Here is a 17,294-nt window from a genome sequence, read left to right as displayed (position 1 = left end):
GGGGTGGGGTGGGGAGGGGTGGGGAGGGAGTGAGGGTGGAAGGCTGTGGCCAGAGTGGGTGTGGTCACAAAGGGCTGGGTCCCTCTGTGAGTGCTGGGGACCCTGACACTGCAGAACACGTGGGCCGGTTCCAGCGCCCTCTGCGAGGCGGAGCTGATTCTTTGGGGCCCCAATCCGACGATGCCCCACTCCGACGATGCAAGCCCGAGACCCACGTGAGCAGGAAGCTGCGGGGGTAGATCGTGGAAAACGCGCGCCCACACCTGACCGCGGTGAAGAGGGGGTAGCTGAGAACTGCACCTGGGCTGGGAGAGGTGTTCTGAGGAATGTTCCTGAGATGAATTAATGCATGAATGAGTGAGTTCAAAGGGACTTTAATGACATCTCCTTTTGAAGTGAGGGCAATGAAAGCCCCCCAGGGCCTGGGCTTCCCCCCCAATCCCCCCCCCCCAGTGTCACTGATGTCGCCATGGCCAGCTCACTGTCATCACGTCCCAGGGCATGCTGTGTCTTCTGTCTCAGGCCAAGGTTTGGGGCCGAGGCTACAAGGAGCCCCACCTGTGTTGAAGGAGAAAGATGCACGTTGGGCCCCTTGGCCACCCCTCCGAGCCCCCACCACTTCTGGGCCCTGGTGTGTCACTTGAAACCAGAGGCCAGACAAGGACTAGAGTGGGTGAACCCGGGTCACACTGCATCCCCTCCCACCCTGTCTGCTCAGGCCCCCTGCAACCGAACAGGACAAGGTACTAGAGGGACCCTGGGGGCAGCCATGAAAAGAAACCCAAGGAAAACTGCAGGACCCTCTCTAAACTCCACATCCCCCACAAGAAGATTCCTGTCTAGGGAGCAGCTCTGAAGGGACATCCCAGCCTGTGGCGCAGGAGTGAGGGACATGGACACACGGGCAGATGGCTCTCAGGGTCTTTAAATGTAGGCACTGGCCAGAGCAGAACCCCGCACATAGGAGCAATACAGAAGGAAGAGTGCGACAGATGCCAGCATGCAGAGGTGCACACCGGTGGGGCTCAGGGGTGCCTCCTCCTCTTCCTCCTCCTCCTCAAGGCCCAGCTCCGGCTCCCCTGCATCGTCATACTCCTCCTCCAGGGCCAGGTTCTGGGACACTCTGGGTCCCTCGTCTTTCTCCCCCATGGGGACAGCTCCAATGTCCTCATAAACAGCTTCCGAGGCCAGACTCCCCAACATTCTGGAACCTGCAAAGGCCACACCAGAGCCCCCTAGAAGAGACCCTCCCTCCGTCTGAGCCCAACCCCTACTGGCCCTGTGGGGTCTCCCGTGCAGCCTGGCCTACCAAGAGCAACGTCCCCCACAAGGGGCCACATGTCTCCCTGGGCTCCAATGGCTGTTTAACCCCACCACACAGATGGCATAAGGAATCGGGACACCCCTGGGGACTTGTTTTTACACCCAGGCCACCCCTCAGAAGCAGAGCAGGGTCCACGGTTCCCTGACCCCGGAAACTCATGGGTCCAAGGGTGTCACTGAGAAGTAACCATGCAGTGGGGGTCTGAGTGGGACCAGACATGCAGAGCAGTTCCCAGGAGAGAAGGGGCCTGTGAAGGGCTGGGTCTCAGAGTGTGCACCCCCGGCATCCCCATCCCCAGAGCACGTGCTCCCCTCCCAGCCACACCCACCTACCCCTGCGGGCTCTGCCACGGTACCACTGCACCCCCAGGACCAGGGAGACGATGACCAGAAGGGTGCCAAGGACAAGGCAAAACGTCATGGGTAGGTTCCCAGTCTTGAGGGCAGGCGGAGGGGCTGAGGGGTGGCCTGTGGGGACAGTGAGAGGTGGGGTCTCCCCTGTGTGCCTGGGGTATTGTGACCTTGGGTCTGGACCACCTGAGCCTCTCAGGGAGGGGGAAGGCACCCAGAGGAGAGATGGGCCTTGTGCTCCTCTCCTAGAGATAGCCCTGAGGTCACAGGGCAAAGGTGAGGAAAGAGGGGACACAGAAGGGAGGGGGCCAGGAGTGAGAAGTACCAGGAGGGAGGGGGCCAAAAGGGAGTCAGAGTGTTCCCAGGTCAAACCCTCCAGCTGGTAAAAGAAAGACCCCAGAGAAGTGGCTGGTCAAGGCCTGGGCCTGCCATCTCACCCCATGGCTCTCCATATAGGCTGGCCCTCTTCCTCAGAGGAGAGGGTGTTCCTGGTCCTCCAGACCTTGGCCCAACCAACCTAAGGAGGGGCTGCCTGGGGCCTTGGCACCCAAAGGAAACTCCAGGGCACCCCTCTGTGCAGAACCCATTGTAGGGCCCCTCTGAGTTGGGACCAGACAGGAGGGCATGACCTGAGACTTGAGGGAGAACACACCTACCCAATGTCCGTGCCAGTGCTGGTGGCAAGGCCGTGGCTCCCCTGTCACCTGCAGGAGAAATCAGAGGGATCAGAGGGCAAAGGAGGGGAGGCAGCCACAGCCCTGGGCAGCCCAGACCCTCAGCCAAGTGTCCCAGTCCCACTCAGCCTGAGCCCAACACGCCATGGGATAGCCACAGAGGCAGCCAGAGGAACCCAGCTCAGGTACAGCCTTAGGGCCACGTTTTGGGGGATATTCCAAGGACCTCTTCTGGCAACGCCCACCCCAGCCCCCAGCAATCCCTCCCACCCCGCCTGGCCCACTGCCCCCTGCCCACTCACGGGAGCAGTGCACACCAGCATCCTCCTTGTGTCCACAGTCTCCAAGTCCCCACGGCTCCGAAGGACAGCTCCACAGGGACGACTCGCTGCCACGGCACCCCACCTCATCCAGCCACACAGGGCCGGAGCCTGGCCCGAAGGCGGCCCCTGCAAGGGCACCCAGAGCTGGGCCACAGCCCAGCTGGCGGCACACGACCTCTGCATCTGCCAGGTCCCAGGAATCATCACAAACGGTGCCCCAGGAGCCAGCATGCCAGAGCTCCACACGGCCGGAGCAGCTGTCCTTGCCCCCACGCACACGCAGCATACCCTCCTCTAGAAAAGGGAGCTGTGGTCACTGCAGGGCAGGACCAAGATGAAGGGTGGACAGGGAGATGGACGAAAGGGTACCTGTGCAGCCGTGGGTGGATGAGCAGTTGAGGGTCTCCCCGGAATCCTGTGTCGTTTTCTCTGACAATCCTATTGGATTACATAGTCACCATCCCATTGTAAATGCCCTAAAAAGCTTCAGAATGAAGTCTGTAGAACCCACAGGATGCCAGGCCCTGAGTCAGGATCCGTGGCAGCTCTTAGAAACCGCCCATGTCCCACCTGCACAGGTGATCCAGACCTCCTCTCCAGGGGCACAGGAGTGCGGGTGCCATGGCGCTGAGGGGCACTGCCACAGCGTGGAGTTTCTCAGCCTGCGGCACTCAATGTCATCCACCCAGGAGGTGCCCAAGCTGCTGTGGACAGGCCTGTTCTCTAGCCAGCCCTGTTCCCCACAGCCCAACTGCTTGCAGATGATGGACAAGGAGATGTCCTTCAGGGCATTACTGCACACGGCGCCCCATGTCCCATTGTAGAACACATCCAGCCACCCAGCACAGTGGTGGATGCCACCTCGCAGCCTCAGAGCTACTGACCCTGGAAGAAAAGAGCAGTCAGGCCAGGGGAAATTTCCAAGGGAGGAGCCAAAAATGAGAGGGTCGCAGCACCAGGATCAATGTTGCTCACGGGCATCTAACCCATCAATCACACGTCCCCATGACAATCTCCCACCCCAGGGAGGCAGGGAAATGTTAACTTCTGGGACCAGAATGAATCCCCAGCTGTAGGATCTTAGCGGGTGTCAGCTAATTGTCCAGAAATCCGTCCTTGGAAATCGTTCAAAATACAGGATAATCCAAGTGCTAAATGAGAAAAATTTAGCAGCCCAGAATACTTTATCCCTCAAGGCTGTCATTCAGAGTAGAAGAAAAGATAAAAATCTTCCAGGACAAACAGAAACTAAAAGAATTTGTGATCATTAAACCAGCCCTGCAAGAAATATTAAAGGGGATCCTTTAAGCAAAGAGAGAGTCCAAAAGTAACAGACACCAGAAAGGAACAGAGACAATATTCAGAAACAGGGACATTACAGGTAATACAATGGCCCTAAATTCATATCTTTCAATAGTTACTCCAAATGTAAATGGACTAAATGCCCCAATCAAAAGGCACAGGGTATTGGAATGGATTAAAAAACCAAGACTCATCGATATGCTGTCTGGAAGAGACTCATCTTAGACCCAAAGACACCTCCAGATTGAAAGTGAGGGCATGGGGAATATTTATCATGCTAATGGACATCGAAAGAAAGCTGGAGTAAAAATCCCAAATCAGACAAATTAGATTTTCAACCAAAGACTGTAAAAAAAACTTGAGGAAGGACCCTATATCATGTTTTAAGGGTTTATTCAACAAGAAGATCCAATAATTATAAATATCTATGCCCCTAACATGGGAGCAGTCAATTATATAAACCAGTAAATAACAAAATTAAAGAAACACATGAATAAAAATATAATAGTAGTAGGGGACTTTAACACCCCACTCATGGCAATGGACAGATCATCTAAGCAGAAGATCAACAAGCTTTGAATGACACACTGGACCAGAAGGATATTACAGATACATTCAGAACATTCCATCCTAAAGCAACAGAATACACATTCTTCTCAACTGCACATGGAACATTCTCCAGAACAGATCACATATGGGGTCACAAACCAGGTCTCAACCTGAGTGCCAAAAGATTTGGATCATTCCCTGCAACAGTCCATTAAAGGGATTATTCACCATGACCAAGTGGGATTTATTCCTGGGCTGCAAGGCTGGTTCAACATCCACAAATCAATCAGTGTGATACAACACATTAATAAAAGAAAGGACAAGAACCGTATGATACTCTCCATAGATGCAGGAAAAGCATTTGACAAAGTGCAGCATCCCTTCCTGATCAAAACTCTCTGCAGTGTAGAGAGAGAGGGAACATACCTCAATATCATAGAAGTCATATTTGAAAAGTCCACAGTGAATATCATTCTCAATGGGGAAAACTGAGAGCTTTTCCCCTAATGTCAGGAACATGACAAGGATGTCCACTCTCACCATCATTGTTCAACATAGTACTAGCAGTCCTGGCCTCAGCAATCAGACTACAGAAAGAAGTAAAAGGCATCCAAATTGGCAAAGAAGAAGTCAAACTCTCATTCTTTGCAGATGATATGATACTTTATGTGGAAATCCCAAAAGACTCCACTCCAAGACTGCTAGAAGTCATACAGGAATTCAGCAAAGTGTCAGGATATAAAATCAATGCTCAGAAATCAGTTATATACACTAACAATGAAACTGGAGAACAAGAAACTAAGGAGTTGATCCCATTTACAATTACACCCAAAACTGTAAGATGCCCAGGAATTAACCCAACCAAAGAGGTAAAATACCTAAAAACTATAGCACACTCATGAGAGAAATTGAGGAAGACACAAGGAAATGGAAAAATATTCCATGCTTATGGATTGGAAGAACAAATATTGTTAAAACGTCTACACTGCCCAGAGCAAGCTACACATTCAAGGCAATCCCTATCAAAATACTATCAACTTTTTTCACAGAGCTGAAACAAATAATCCTAAAATTTGTATGGAACCAGAAAAGACCCCAAATAGTCAAAGGAATGTTGAAAAAGAAAACCAAAGCTGGAGACATGACAATTCCGGACTTCAAGCTCTATTACAAAGCTGTCATCATCAAGACAGCATGGTACTGGCACAAAGACAGACACATAGATCAATGGAACAGAACAGAGAGCCCAGAAATGGACCCTCAACCCTATGGTCAACTCATCTTCGACAAAGCAGGAAATAATGTCCAGTGGAAAAAAGACAGTCTCTTCAACAAATGGTGTTGGGAAAACCGGACAGCCACATGCAGAAAAATGAAACTGGACAATTTTCTTATGCCATACACAAAAAATAAACTCAAAAATAAGACTCAAAATGGACAAAAGTCCTAAATGTGAGATAGTAATGCATCAAAATCCTAGAGCAGAACACAGGCAGCAACCTCTGTGACCTCAGCCATAGCAACTTCTCACTAGACACATCTCTAAAGGCAATGGAAACAAAGACAAAAGTGAACTGTTGAGACTTCATCAAGATAAAAAGCTTCTGCACGGCAAAGGACAAAACCAAAAGACAACCAACAGAATGGCAGAAAGGATTTGCAAGTGACATATCAGATAGTATGCAAGATCTATAAAGAACTTATCATGGGGAGCCTGGGTGGCTCCGTGGGTTAAAGCCTCTGCCTTCAGCTCAGGTCATGATCTCAGAGTCCTGGGATCGAGCCCCACACGGGGCTCTCTGCTCAGTGGGGAGCCTCCTTCTTCCTCTCTCTCTCTGCCTGCCTGTCTGCCTGCTTGTGATCTCTCTGTGTCAAATAAATAAATTTTTTTAAAAAGAACTTATCAAACCCAGCACCCAAAGAACAAATAATTCAGTCAAGAAATGGGCAGAGGACATGAACAGACATTTCTGCAAAGAAGACATCCAAATGGCCAACAAACACATGAAAAAGTGCTCCATATCACTCGGCATCAGGGAAATACACATCAAAACCACAATGAGATCCCACCTTATGCCAGTAAGAATGGACAAAATTGACAAGTCAGGAAATAACACATATTGGTGAGGATACAGAGAAAGGGGAACCTCTTGCACTGTTGGTGGGAATTCGAACTGGTGCGGCAGCTCTGGAAAACAGCAGGGAGGCTCCTCAAGGCGTTAAGAATAGAGCTGCCCTATGGCTCAGCAATTACACTACTAGGGATTTACCCCGAACGTACAAATGTCGTGATCTGAAGGGACAGCCGCACCCCAATGTTCATAGCAGCAATGTCCACAATGGCCAAACTATGGAAAGAGCCCAGATGTCCATCGACAGATGAATAAATAAAGAAGATGTGGTTCATATATACAATGAAATATTACTCAGCCACCAAAAAGAATAAAATCTTGCCATTTGCAACAACATGGATGGAACTAGAGGGTATTTTGCTAAGAGAAGTCCATCAGAGAAAAGCAATAATCACATGATCTCGCTCATATGTGGCATTTAGGAAACAAATCAGATGAACACAGGGGAAGAGAGGAAAAATAAAACAAGACAAAATCAGAGAGAGGGACAAACCATAAGAGGCGGCCAGCAGCATCAGAGCAGACCCGCCCCGGGGTTCCCTGTCCCACCCTGTCCCCCACCCCCTTCCCGCGCCCCTCCCCCGACAGGGTGAAAAGCGCAGGCAGCATCGCCGCCGCCTGAGAGCACCCTCGGGGGCCCGGTGGAGCTCTCCAGCCGGGAAGAGGGCGAGCGGAATCCGAGGAAGGCAGGTGTGCGCCGTGTCACCCACTCAGACAGCGCGGCCATTTGGTACCCAGCTGCCCCAGGGAGACTCAACGAACAGGACCGACCTGAGCAGACGACGCCGGCGTCCTCTTTGTGCCCGCAGTCCTGCTGGCCCCAGCCCCGCGACGGGCACTGCCACAGCGCAGACTCGAGGCCGCTGCAGCCCAGCTGGTCCAGCCAGATGCGCCCCGAGCCGGCACCGAAGGGCGCAGCCCCCAGGGCGCGGAGGGCTTGGCCGCAGCCCAGCTGCCGGCAGACCACGTGGGCGTCCCGCAGGTCCCAGCCGTCGTCACACACGGTGCCCCACATGCCTCCGTGCAGCACCTCCACGCGCCCCGCACAGCGGTGGGGCCCCGCGGCCAGCCGCACCCGCCGGCTCCCTGCGGGGACACGCGCGGAGTCAGGGCAGCCGGCCCGCGGGCAGATGGGAGGGCGCCCGGGCACTCACTCACCCGAGCACACGACGCCCGCGTCCCGCGCGGCCCCCGCGGGTACTAGCGGGGATGCGGACACGTTGCACTGGGTCAGGCGGGTCTCAGTGCCCTGACAGCGCGCGCGGCTCAGCCCCACCGGGACGGCCCCGTGCCGGGGCGCAGGTGCATCGTAGGCCCGGTCAGCCAGTCCGCACCCCAGCTGCCTGCACACCACGTGGGCGCCGCGCAGGTCCCACAAGTCGTCCAGGACGCGGCCCCACACCCCGTTCAGGGAGACCTCCACACGGCCATCGCAGCGGCTCTGTCCGTCCCTCAGCCGGAGGGCGTGGAGGAGACCTTGGGAGGAAGCCCGGACAGGGGGTCAGGGGGAGGGACTCTCCGCGTGTAAAGGGGAGGGGACCACCACCTCCCAGCAGAACCCCGCCCACTCCCAGCCTCCCTCTGCTCCCCCCACCCCGCTCTCGCTCTCGCAGACCCACCTGAGCAGACCACGGCGGCTGCGTTCCCCAGGGCACAGGCCCCGCTCCCGAGGGTGCCTACTGGGCAATTCCACAAATAGGGTTCTGTCCCCACACAGTGAAACACATCAGGCCAGATGGGAGCTTCCCCACCCCCAAAGTGGCCTCCTAGGGGTGTGGCCTCCGCGCTGCCACAGTTGAGCTGGTGGCAGAGGACAGTGGTGTCTGCTAAGTCCCAGTGGGCCGCGCAGATGGGTGCCCAGGCCCGCTGCACCTGGAGCTCCACGCGCCCCTCACAGCTGCTGCTGCCGTTAACCAGCCGGAACTCTGAAGAGGGGAGTGAGTATCAGCATCCCCCTCCCCCACAGACCTGATTCTTTCCTTTGCACCCAGTGCGGTGGCCACCGCCATGCCCTTGCCTGCCTCACTAGCTCCCTCCCCTCCTCAGCCTCAGCAGCCAGATCACGCCTCTAGGCAGACGTGCTGGCAGACTGTGGCATGCAACTGGGGCAGGGGGTGGGAGCACAACCTTCTCCTCCCCTTCCTTCAACCCACAGAGGCGACACTTCCTCAGCTGGGAACACGCACACCCTCCTGGCCAGAGGCATCTTCGTGAGCCTAGCTTAGAGGCCCCAGAGGGAGTCACCGAGGGGGGCTGGCAGGAAGGTTACTGGAGGCTGCTCTCCTAGCCTCACCTGAGCATCTGAGCCCGGCATCCTGGCCGTGCCCACACTGGTGCCCTGGCCCCCGAGGGCAGTGGAACAGCAGAGACTCGTTGCCTGTACAAAGGAAGGCCTCCGTCCACACAGGCCCAGAGCCCCGACCGAAGTGGGCGCCCCCGGGCGTGGACACGGCCGAGCCACACTGCAGCTCCCGGCACACCACGTGGGCCGTGGCCTGGTCCAGGTCATCATCACAGACGGTGCCCCAGGTCAGGCCACGCCTCACTTCCAGACGCCCGGCACAGGGGTGCTCACCGCCCTCCAACCGGGCTTCCGTGTGCCCTGGCGGAGGACACAAACTCCGTTAGGGGTCATGCTCTCAGGCGAACCACTCGGCCACCTCCCCAGACTGCAATAGGGTCCAGCCCGGGCAGAGCACCTGGCCCCAAGCAGTAGGTCCGCAAGCCCGGGCCAGGAACTGAGAGCCAGGGGCCCAGACACCCTCTACCTAGAGCAGAGCGGGGGTCACTGGTCACTTCCCTGAGGTCAGAGGACAGAGTCACCTCCTCCAGGGGCTCACGTGTGTCACACAGCCTCTGCCTGACCAGGGCAGGGGCCTCAAGGCTCTGTACAGTCTTGGAGGCCTGGTCAAGGCACCTCTCCAGCCACAGGTCACTGCCTTCTTGGGGGCACCCAGGACATGGGGCCCATCCACCTCACTTCAGCCTTTCCTCATTCCCAGAACCAAGCCAGCATCTCTGAGGACCGCTTCACTTGCCCGTTTGAGGCAGGACTGGGAGGGGACAGCCACCAGCCAGGCTGCTCGTGTCGCACACGCGACAATCTCAACTCCACCAGCTCAAATGCTGCAGGACAGCCAGGCATCCCGCCGGCCTGGGGGCTCTGAGCCAGGACACCTCTGCAGGGAGAACACACGGGGCCCTAGGGGAGGCCCCCGTGGGCCATCCAAGAGCATTTCCTGTGCCCTCACCTCTAGGCCTCTGTTCCAAACAGCTCTGAGCCAGAGAATGCCAGATGGTCCCGGCACAGGGCTCTCCTCTCTGCCTGCCCAGCCCGCCCCGACCTGATCCCTCTGAGACGGCAAGGGGCCCAGTGGCAGGAGGAGATCGGGAGATCGGGCGATCGGGCGGGGAGGGCTAAGACCCTTCCCGGCAGCAACTCCCCCAGGGCCCTGCGCTGAGGACTCGGGCTGTGCGCGCACAGGGCCTCACCTGCGCAGACCACATCCGCGTCCTGCTGGAAGTCACAGCCGCTGCGAAGATTGTTGTTAAGCCTGCAGTTCCGGATGGTGGGCTCGGTGCCCCTGCACGTCATGTACTTCCTGACGACACCCACATCTCGGCGCGGCGCCTGAAGCACAGGCCCACAGCCCAGCTCCCGGCAGAACACAGTGGCCTCCTCCTCATGCAGGCCGCAGAGGCGATCCACCCCATTCACATTCCTGATCTCGGGGAGCCCAGAGCAGGGGCTGCGGCCCTTCACCAGCCGGATCTCCCGAAAGGTGCCATCTGAGAACCACAGGCCCACGTGGCTAAAGGTGGGGGACTCTGCCGGCCGCTTGGCCGCTCGGAGCCTGTGGCCCGCCTCGACGACCAGCCTGCATTTGGGCGCGGCAGTGCCTACACTGGGCCTGGGTTCCAGCCCGAGACCAGCCTGCTCCTTCCATGGGCTCAGTGCTGGGCTGCGTGGGGCCCTCTCTGAGAGCAGGCGGTCCCAAAGGCCCCCCACCCAGCAGGCCGCCCACTCAGAGGGGCCTGGGCCTGTCACTGTCTTGAAAATCTTGCTGTTTTCAAGGGTCCCTGCATTTTCGCTTTATGCTGGGTGTAGTGAGTCAGCCTCACAGATGGGATGCTACAGGGAACCTCACAGGCTCTCGGCCACCTAAGTGCCCAGAGACAGCAGAAGACCCTCAAGGGAGACCTCTAAGGGAACGCGCTCGCCCCCCTCATTTTGAAAATCATGTTTCGACCTAAAGTGTCTAGAAGACAGGGTGGTCCTCAAGCCCCCGCCCGCCCGTGTGTTTCCTGCTCCTCCCACATCACTGCCCCGATCCTTTGTTCCCTGCCCCCCGGGGGAGAGGAGAGGCTCCTGCAGCAGGGGCTGGTCTGATTTACTCACTGCTGCCCGCCCCCCGCATCTAGAATAGTGTCCTGCAAATAAGCATCTGTTGGAAGAAAAGCAAAGGACCCGAACAGAAGGAATGAAGGACTCACGAGAGATCGAGAGATCGGAAGGCTTTACAGGCGAGGGCGGTTCTCACGCCCAGTGAGGAGCTCCAGCCAGAGACCCCAGAGCCCCTCCCCCAGACGCTCTCTCCTCCCCCTTCCCCTGACCCCCTTCTCCACCTCCCCCCAGACCCGCCCTTCTCCCCCTCCCCAAGCCCCTTCCAGCAGACTTACTTGCACACAGAGCCACCACCACCCACTCGTGAGGGCACTCGCTCTGCGTCCAAGCCCCGAGGCTGCACTCCCAGAAGGAGGGCTCATCACCCCTGCAGGACACGTTGTGAAGCCACGGCCGCACCATCTCCCCAGGCAACGGGACGTACTTGGGTGCACCCACCGCCTGGCCGCAGCCCAGCTGCCTGCAGACCACGGACGCTTCTGCCAACGTCCACTCCTGGTTGCACACGTGTCCCCACTGCTCCTTGTGGCGGACCAGCACCACTCCGTCGCAGGGACTGTGTCTGTATGCCAGCCTCAGGTCGCGTGGTCCGCCTGCAGAAGGACAGGCCAGCCTCAGAGGGGTCCCTCGACGCCCCCAGTAGACGCAGTCCAGAAAGGCGACAGGGTGGGGTCACACAGAGACCCTCCCACTGCCCCCAGGCAGCCTTGTGTCCTCACCTCCACAGTCCCCCTCCCCTCAGTCATGTCCTCTGCTTCCCTCCCGAGCCCTCTGGGGCCCCCTACAATGTGGGTGACTCCACCCCCAGGCAAGAAAGGCCCCTTGTCCTCCACCGTTCTTCCCACCACCCACCACACCTCCCAGTCATCATCCCCCACTTCCACTAGAGGGCCTGTGGCCCACGACACACACCGCACCACTCTCCATTCCCTGCTCATCCCTTCCTCCTCCCACCTGGCCGCCTACCCTTCCAGTTCTACCCTCCAAGCCTCCTCCTTGGGTTTCAGGTCTTGGCAGCTCCCTGGACCAGGACCAAATGGACCGCCCTACCAGGACCAGGACACATTTCCAGAACAACACCCCGTCTAGGCCTCTGCACCCTGGTACTTCCTGCACAGCCCCTCGCGTCACAGCCCCTTGATCCCCCATTCTCATGACCCCCTCCTGGGCTGGTGTGGGAGAAACACAACAGCAGAAACACAACACAACGGAGCAGTCTATGTCCCAGCCTGGGCCACCCCAGACCACATCCAGGGCACATCCTGGCCTCACAGAGGGAGGAGGCAGAGGGCAGACTCCCGCATACAGATCCAGAGGAAGGCATGTCCCCCTCACCACTCGTCTCACCGACCCTGGAGGGTCTTCATTCAGCGCTGGTACAACCCCAGAGCCTCCGCATCCCCTTCCAACCTGTGCAATGTGTGTCCGCATCTTTAACACAAAACGAGGTCCCCTCCAGCTTTCCCATGCCACTCCCGCCCAATGGCATCACTGGCCACAGATCCCTGCCACCATCACCTGCAGCGCCCTCACTGTCCAGCTCTGAGGCCACCTGGGCTGGGCCCTGGGACAGCCTACCCAAGAAATGTCCTTCCATCAGTTTCCGGGGCCCTGGACACTGCTATGCGCTCCTGTCTCCCTGCACAACTCACACACGTGTGCACACATGTGCATGGTCACACACACCGTCTGACACCAGCACTGTCACTCACGCAGCCAGAGCCCCGTGCTGGTGCATGCAGTTCCCCGGGGCTGCTTCTCTCATCATCAGCCTTTCCGTGCTGGGCCGTCTGGCAGAAGCCCTCTTACACCTTTCTACACATGATCCTGCCTCTTGGTTTCTGGGCCCACTGGACCCACACCTCTGTGACCCCCACCTTGCTATTGCAACTCCCTAGAACTGTGTCTCTTCTGTGTCCCAGCACAAGCTGAACGGTTACCTCATGGCCCGGTACAGCTCTCCTACTCCCTCAGCAGCGCCGCAGCCCCAGGGAAAACGGATGGAGCAGCCGCTCTGCAAGACCCCTCAGCACCTCCCGTCCATGGGGTCATGGGGACCCTACCCCTGTCCCCTCATTCCACCCAGGCTCTGGCCCAGCCCTGCACCCCGGGTTCACCATGGAGTTAGAGCACCTCAGTCTTTGTCAGAACAAGAGTCTCCAGGGACACAAACTTTGGAGCCCACATGCCCACTGGCCCCAGGATGACCCATCCCTCTTGGGGCTAAGCAAACACCTAACAGACAGCTGGTCACAGCAGGAGATCCCCATACCCCAGGGTCTCAGGCTCTACAGAGCCATGGTTTCCAGAAGCTTCCACGGATGAGGGGAGGAGAAACTTACCAATGGGGACTGCCCTGAGAGTGAGGAGAAGGGTCCCCAGTCCCAAGGCCCAGAAAACTGTCTTCATGGCCCCGTGACCCCCAGAGCTCAGCCTGCTCCAGAAGCTCCACAGGGGCAATGCAGAGATTATAGTCCAGAGTCAGATATACTGAAGTAGGAGCCACCCATAGCCTCCAGGAACCAATGGGGACAGTTAGGGCCTTTCCAGAACGTATCAGGGGTCGTCTCTCTGTCTCTGAGCAGGGTAACCAAATGATCTTGGTAGCCCTGAGCATTGCCAGATCTAAGCGAGGGGCCCAGGCTGTGGGTTTCCTCCCACAGTGCTAACTGCTGACAGGTTAGCTTTACTGAGACCTCAGAGTCAGACAGGTCTGATCTGCCCACAGCCACAGTGACAGCAAAGCCCTGTGTGTCTTGCCCTCCAACCCAGGCCCTGTGGCCTTGGCTCCCCACCACAGTGACACAGTGACACCAGACTTCTGGGGACTTGCAGGGACTGAGTGGGAGCCCCACAGCACCAGAAGAATGAGACAGGCCAGGATAGCCTTGCAAGGCCCCTAGAAGCGGAACTGTCATTGGACTTACAGCCACAAAAGGACAGAACAGATCCTCTGAACTTAAACAGGATGACAACCTGCTGACAGGGAAGGGTCTCCTAACATCGCAGTCCAGAATACAAGTGAAAATCACCCATCATCTGAAAAACCAGGAGAAAAACAATCTGATGATAAAATACAATGAACTGGGTGGTGCAGGTCTCAGAACTATCAGCCGAGGGTTTAAAGCAGCCGTCACAAAAGGTGCTTCCATGATAAACTGCAAAGTCCTTTGAAACAAGTGGAAAAATAAAACAGAAAATCTCAAGAAAGAAATAGAAGTTATGAAAATGAACTGCTGGTGATGACATGGAAAAATTGGACACTCGTAGGACTGGGAAATGCTGCAGCCACTTTGGAGAAGTCTGGCATCTGCTCATGATGTCAGCCCAGCAGTCCCAGTCCTAGGCGCCCATTGAAGAGAAATCAAGTCATGTCCACACAAAAACCTGTGCATGAATGTTCATAGCAGCATTACTCATACAAGCAAAAAACAGAAACAAGCAAATGTACATCCGTTGATGAATGCATAAACCAAATGTGTCTGTCCACAGCATAGGACATGAGTCAGCCATCATAAGGAGGGAAGATCTGACGCTGGCAACAGTGGAATGAATCTTGGAAACATCAGGCCAAGTGAGAGTTGTCACACCGAAAGATCACATGTGTGACTCCATTTATAGAAAATGTCCCAGTTGGGCAAATCCATGGACAGAGAAAGTGAATTAGCAGTTGCCAGGGGCGGGAAGGAGGATAAAATTGGAAATGACTGCTAGTAGGTATGGGGTTTCCTTTGGAGGAAATGAAAATGTTCTGAAATCAGCCAGTGGTGATGGTGGTACAATTCTGAGTATACTAAAAACTACTGATTATAGACTTTTTTTTGTTAAATATTTTATTTATTTGAGAGAGAGAGAGAGAGAGAGACAGTGAGAGAGAGCATGAGCGAGGAGATGGTCAGAGGGGGAAGCAGACTCCCCGTGGAGCTGGGAGCCTGATGCGGGACTCGATCCTGGGACTCCAGGATCATGACCTGAGCTGAAGGCAGTCGCTTAACCAACTGAGCCACCCAGGCGCCCAATTATAGACTTTTAAAGGATACATTTGTGGTATATAAATTATATGCTCAATAAAGCTGTTATTCTTTTAAAGAACCAAATAGAAATTAGAGAACTAAAAACACAACAGCTGAAGTTTTTTTAAAACTCACTAAATGGGGGTGCCTTGGTGGCTCAGTCAGTGAAGTGTCTGCCTTCGACTCCCACGTCGGGTTCTCTGCTCAGCAGGGAGTCTGTTTCTCCCTCTCCCACTGCCACTCCGCCTACTCATGTGCACGTCTGCTCTCTCTCTCTCAAATAAATAAATAAATAAAATTTATTTTTAAAAACCACCAAATGGACTCAAGAGTAGAATGGAAATGCCAGAAGACAGCATCAGTCAAATTGAAGACAAATAAATAGTATTTACTTAATGTAAACACAGAGAGAAAATAGACAAAAAATTAATACAACCTCAGAGACCTCTGGGACAATAACAAAAGAACTAACCTTTTATCATTGGAGATCTAGGAAGGAGAGGAAAGAAAAGAATGGGAAGAAACAATGGCTGAAAACTTCCCAAGACATAAATGTACAGATTCAGGAAGCTGAGCAAATTCTAAGCAGGATTAACCCAAAGAAATTCACACCAAACCACATCAAAAGTAAAATTTTGAAAATTAAGAAATAAAAGAATCCTAAAAAGAGCCAAAGAAAAATAACACATTATCTATAAAGGAAAATCAATTTGAGTAATAGCAAATTTCTCATCTGCAATGGAGACCAGTAGGTAGCGTAAGACCCATTTTAAGGGCTGAAAGAGAGCATGTGTCAAGCCTGCATTCTATGTCTGTGAAACTATCCTGCAGAAATTAAGGGGAAATAAAGACATCCTCAAATGAAGGAAAACAAGAGAACATCTTGCTAGAATGCATACTGTTACATAATGGTTAAAGAAAACCCCCAATCTGAAAGCAAATGATTACAAAAAGATGGGACTTTCAGAAAGGAAAGAACAATAAAATGGGCAAAAGTAGAAGTGACCATAATGCACTATCGTTTACTTTGCGAGTTTCTTTAATCACATTTTATGTTATAATGCTACCTGAAGTAGAGTCAGTGCATATGGAGGAAATACTCCACAAACGGTTCTTTGTTTAAAGCAGGAGGGTAAAAAAAAAAAAACTGAATATAAGTAAGGTTTCTATATTTCACTTGAAGTGTTAAAATGGTAACACCAGAGGCTGTTATAAGTTACGTAGAATATCATATGTAAATTACATGTAAGTTAACCAAGGAGAAAATTACACAAAACTCAAAAATATTATAAATATATCAAAGTAGAAGTCTGAAAAATGTTCATATGACTCATAGGGAGAGAAGGGGAAGAAACAAGTACCTAAGAAATAGGGGGACAAAGAGGAAATAAAAAGTAAATGGCAGATATGAGCCCTAAGACATTAGTAATAATTTAAATGCAAATGTTCTAAATACACAAAAGACAGATGTTGGCAAAGTAAATTTTTTAAAATGATCCAAATATGTGCTTTTTTAAGAAAAAGATATTTTATGTGAACATTAATCCAAAAAGGCAGGAGTAGCTGTATTGATATCAGAGAAAAATTTCAGATAAAAGAAAATTATAGGAAGAGTGGAGAACATTACGTAATAATAAAAAGAGTGAATCCACCAAAAAGATAGGACAACCCTAAATGTGTATGTGCCAAACTACAGAACTTCAAAATATACGAAGCAAAAATGGATAAAGCTGAAAAAAGAAATAGACAAGTCCACCGTTCTAGCTGGAGACTTCAAGATGTCACTCTCAGCAACTGACAAAACTACGGAGGTAAGATCAGCAAGATGTGGGAGACCGGAACCCCCCCAACCAAGGGATCTACTGCACATCTGCGGAACCCCCACACAAAAGAACACACATTTGTTTCACACACATGGGACATTCACCGAAAGCTGTATCTTAGCTCATAAAACAAACCTTAGAATTTAAATCATACAGAATATATTTTCTGACCATAACAGATTCAAATAAGAACTCAATAACAGAAAGACAACAGAAAAATTTGCAAACACTTGAAAATTAAACACACTTCTAAATAATCCATGGGTCAATGATGAAGTCTCAAGGGAAATTTTTAAAATACAAAGAAGCAAATGAAAATGAAAACGGCTTATCAACATTGTGAGCCGCAGCTCAAAATGTCGAGGGACGTTTACAGTGCTTAACATTCACGTGAAAGGG

The 17,294-nt window shown here is 53.6% G+C and overlaps 1 protein-coding gene across 3 annotated transcripts; it reads right to left on the bottom strand.

Moving 5' to 3' along the window:
* Positions 1–374: 374 nt before the first annotated feature.
* On the bottom strand, positions 375–13,630 carry SCART1 (scavenger receptor family member expressed on T cells 1). 3 transcript variants are annotated; one of them, XM_047703541.1, is made up of 14 exons: positions 13,402–13,630; positions 11,335–11,652; positions 10,147–10,443; positions 8,948–9,256; positions 8,274–8,579; positions 7,813–8,130; positions 7,426–7,740; positions 3,242–3,556; positions 3,041–3,109; positions 2,651–2,965; positions 2,331–2,378; positions 1,657–1,791; positions 1,017–1,211; positions 375–558 (listed from the first exon to the last, which is right to left on the bottom strand). In XM_047703541.1, the coding sequence occupies exons 1-14, from the start codon at positions 13,466–13,468 to the stop codon at positions 488–490; spliced, it is 3,078 nt and encodes a 1,025-aa protein (XP_047559497.1). In that variant the 5' UTR covers positions 13,469–13,630; the 3' UTR covers positions 375–487. The 3 variants fall into 3 exon arrangements, with proteins under 3 accessions (XP_047559497.1, XP_047559496.1, XP_047559498.1); XM_047703540.1 differs by lacking the exon at positions 375–558 and having other exon boundaries at positions 814–1,211; XM_047703542.1 differs by lacking the exon at positions 375–558 and having other exon boundaries at positions 1,043–1,211; positions 1,653–1,791.
* Positions 13,631–17,294: the final 3,664 nt, after the last annotated feature.

Source organism: Lutra lutra, chromosome 14 (genome assembly GCF_902655055.1).
Source record: "Lutra lutra chromosome 14, mLutLut1.2, whole genome shotgun sequence".
Classification (NCBI taxonomy): domain Eukaryota; kingdom Metazoa; phylum Chordata; class Mammalia; order Carnivora; family Mustelidae; genus Lutra; species Lutra lutra.
The sequence above is the reverse complement of the archived record's forward strand: the minus strand, read 5'-3'. Positions and strand labels throughout refer to the sequence as shown.

Bases quoted from the DNA above. Each gene is read 5' to 3' on its own strand.
- SCART1 (XM_047703540.1), bottom strand. From the start codon at position 13,468: ATGAAGACAGTTTTCTGGGCCTTGGGACTGGGGACCCTTCTCCTCACT. The intron at 11,653-13,401 runs GTAAGTTTCTCC...GTCCTTCTGCAG, and splicing joins TCTCAGGGCAGTCCCCATTG to GCGGACCACGCGACCTGAGG. The intron at 3,110-3,241 runs GTGGGACATGGG...GTAATCCAATAG, and splicing joins GGTCTGGATCACCTGTGCAG to GATTGTCAGAGAAAACGACA.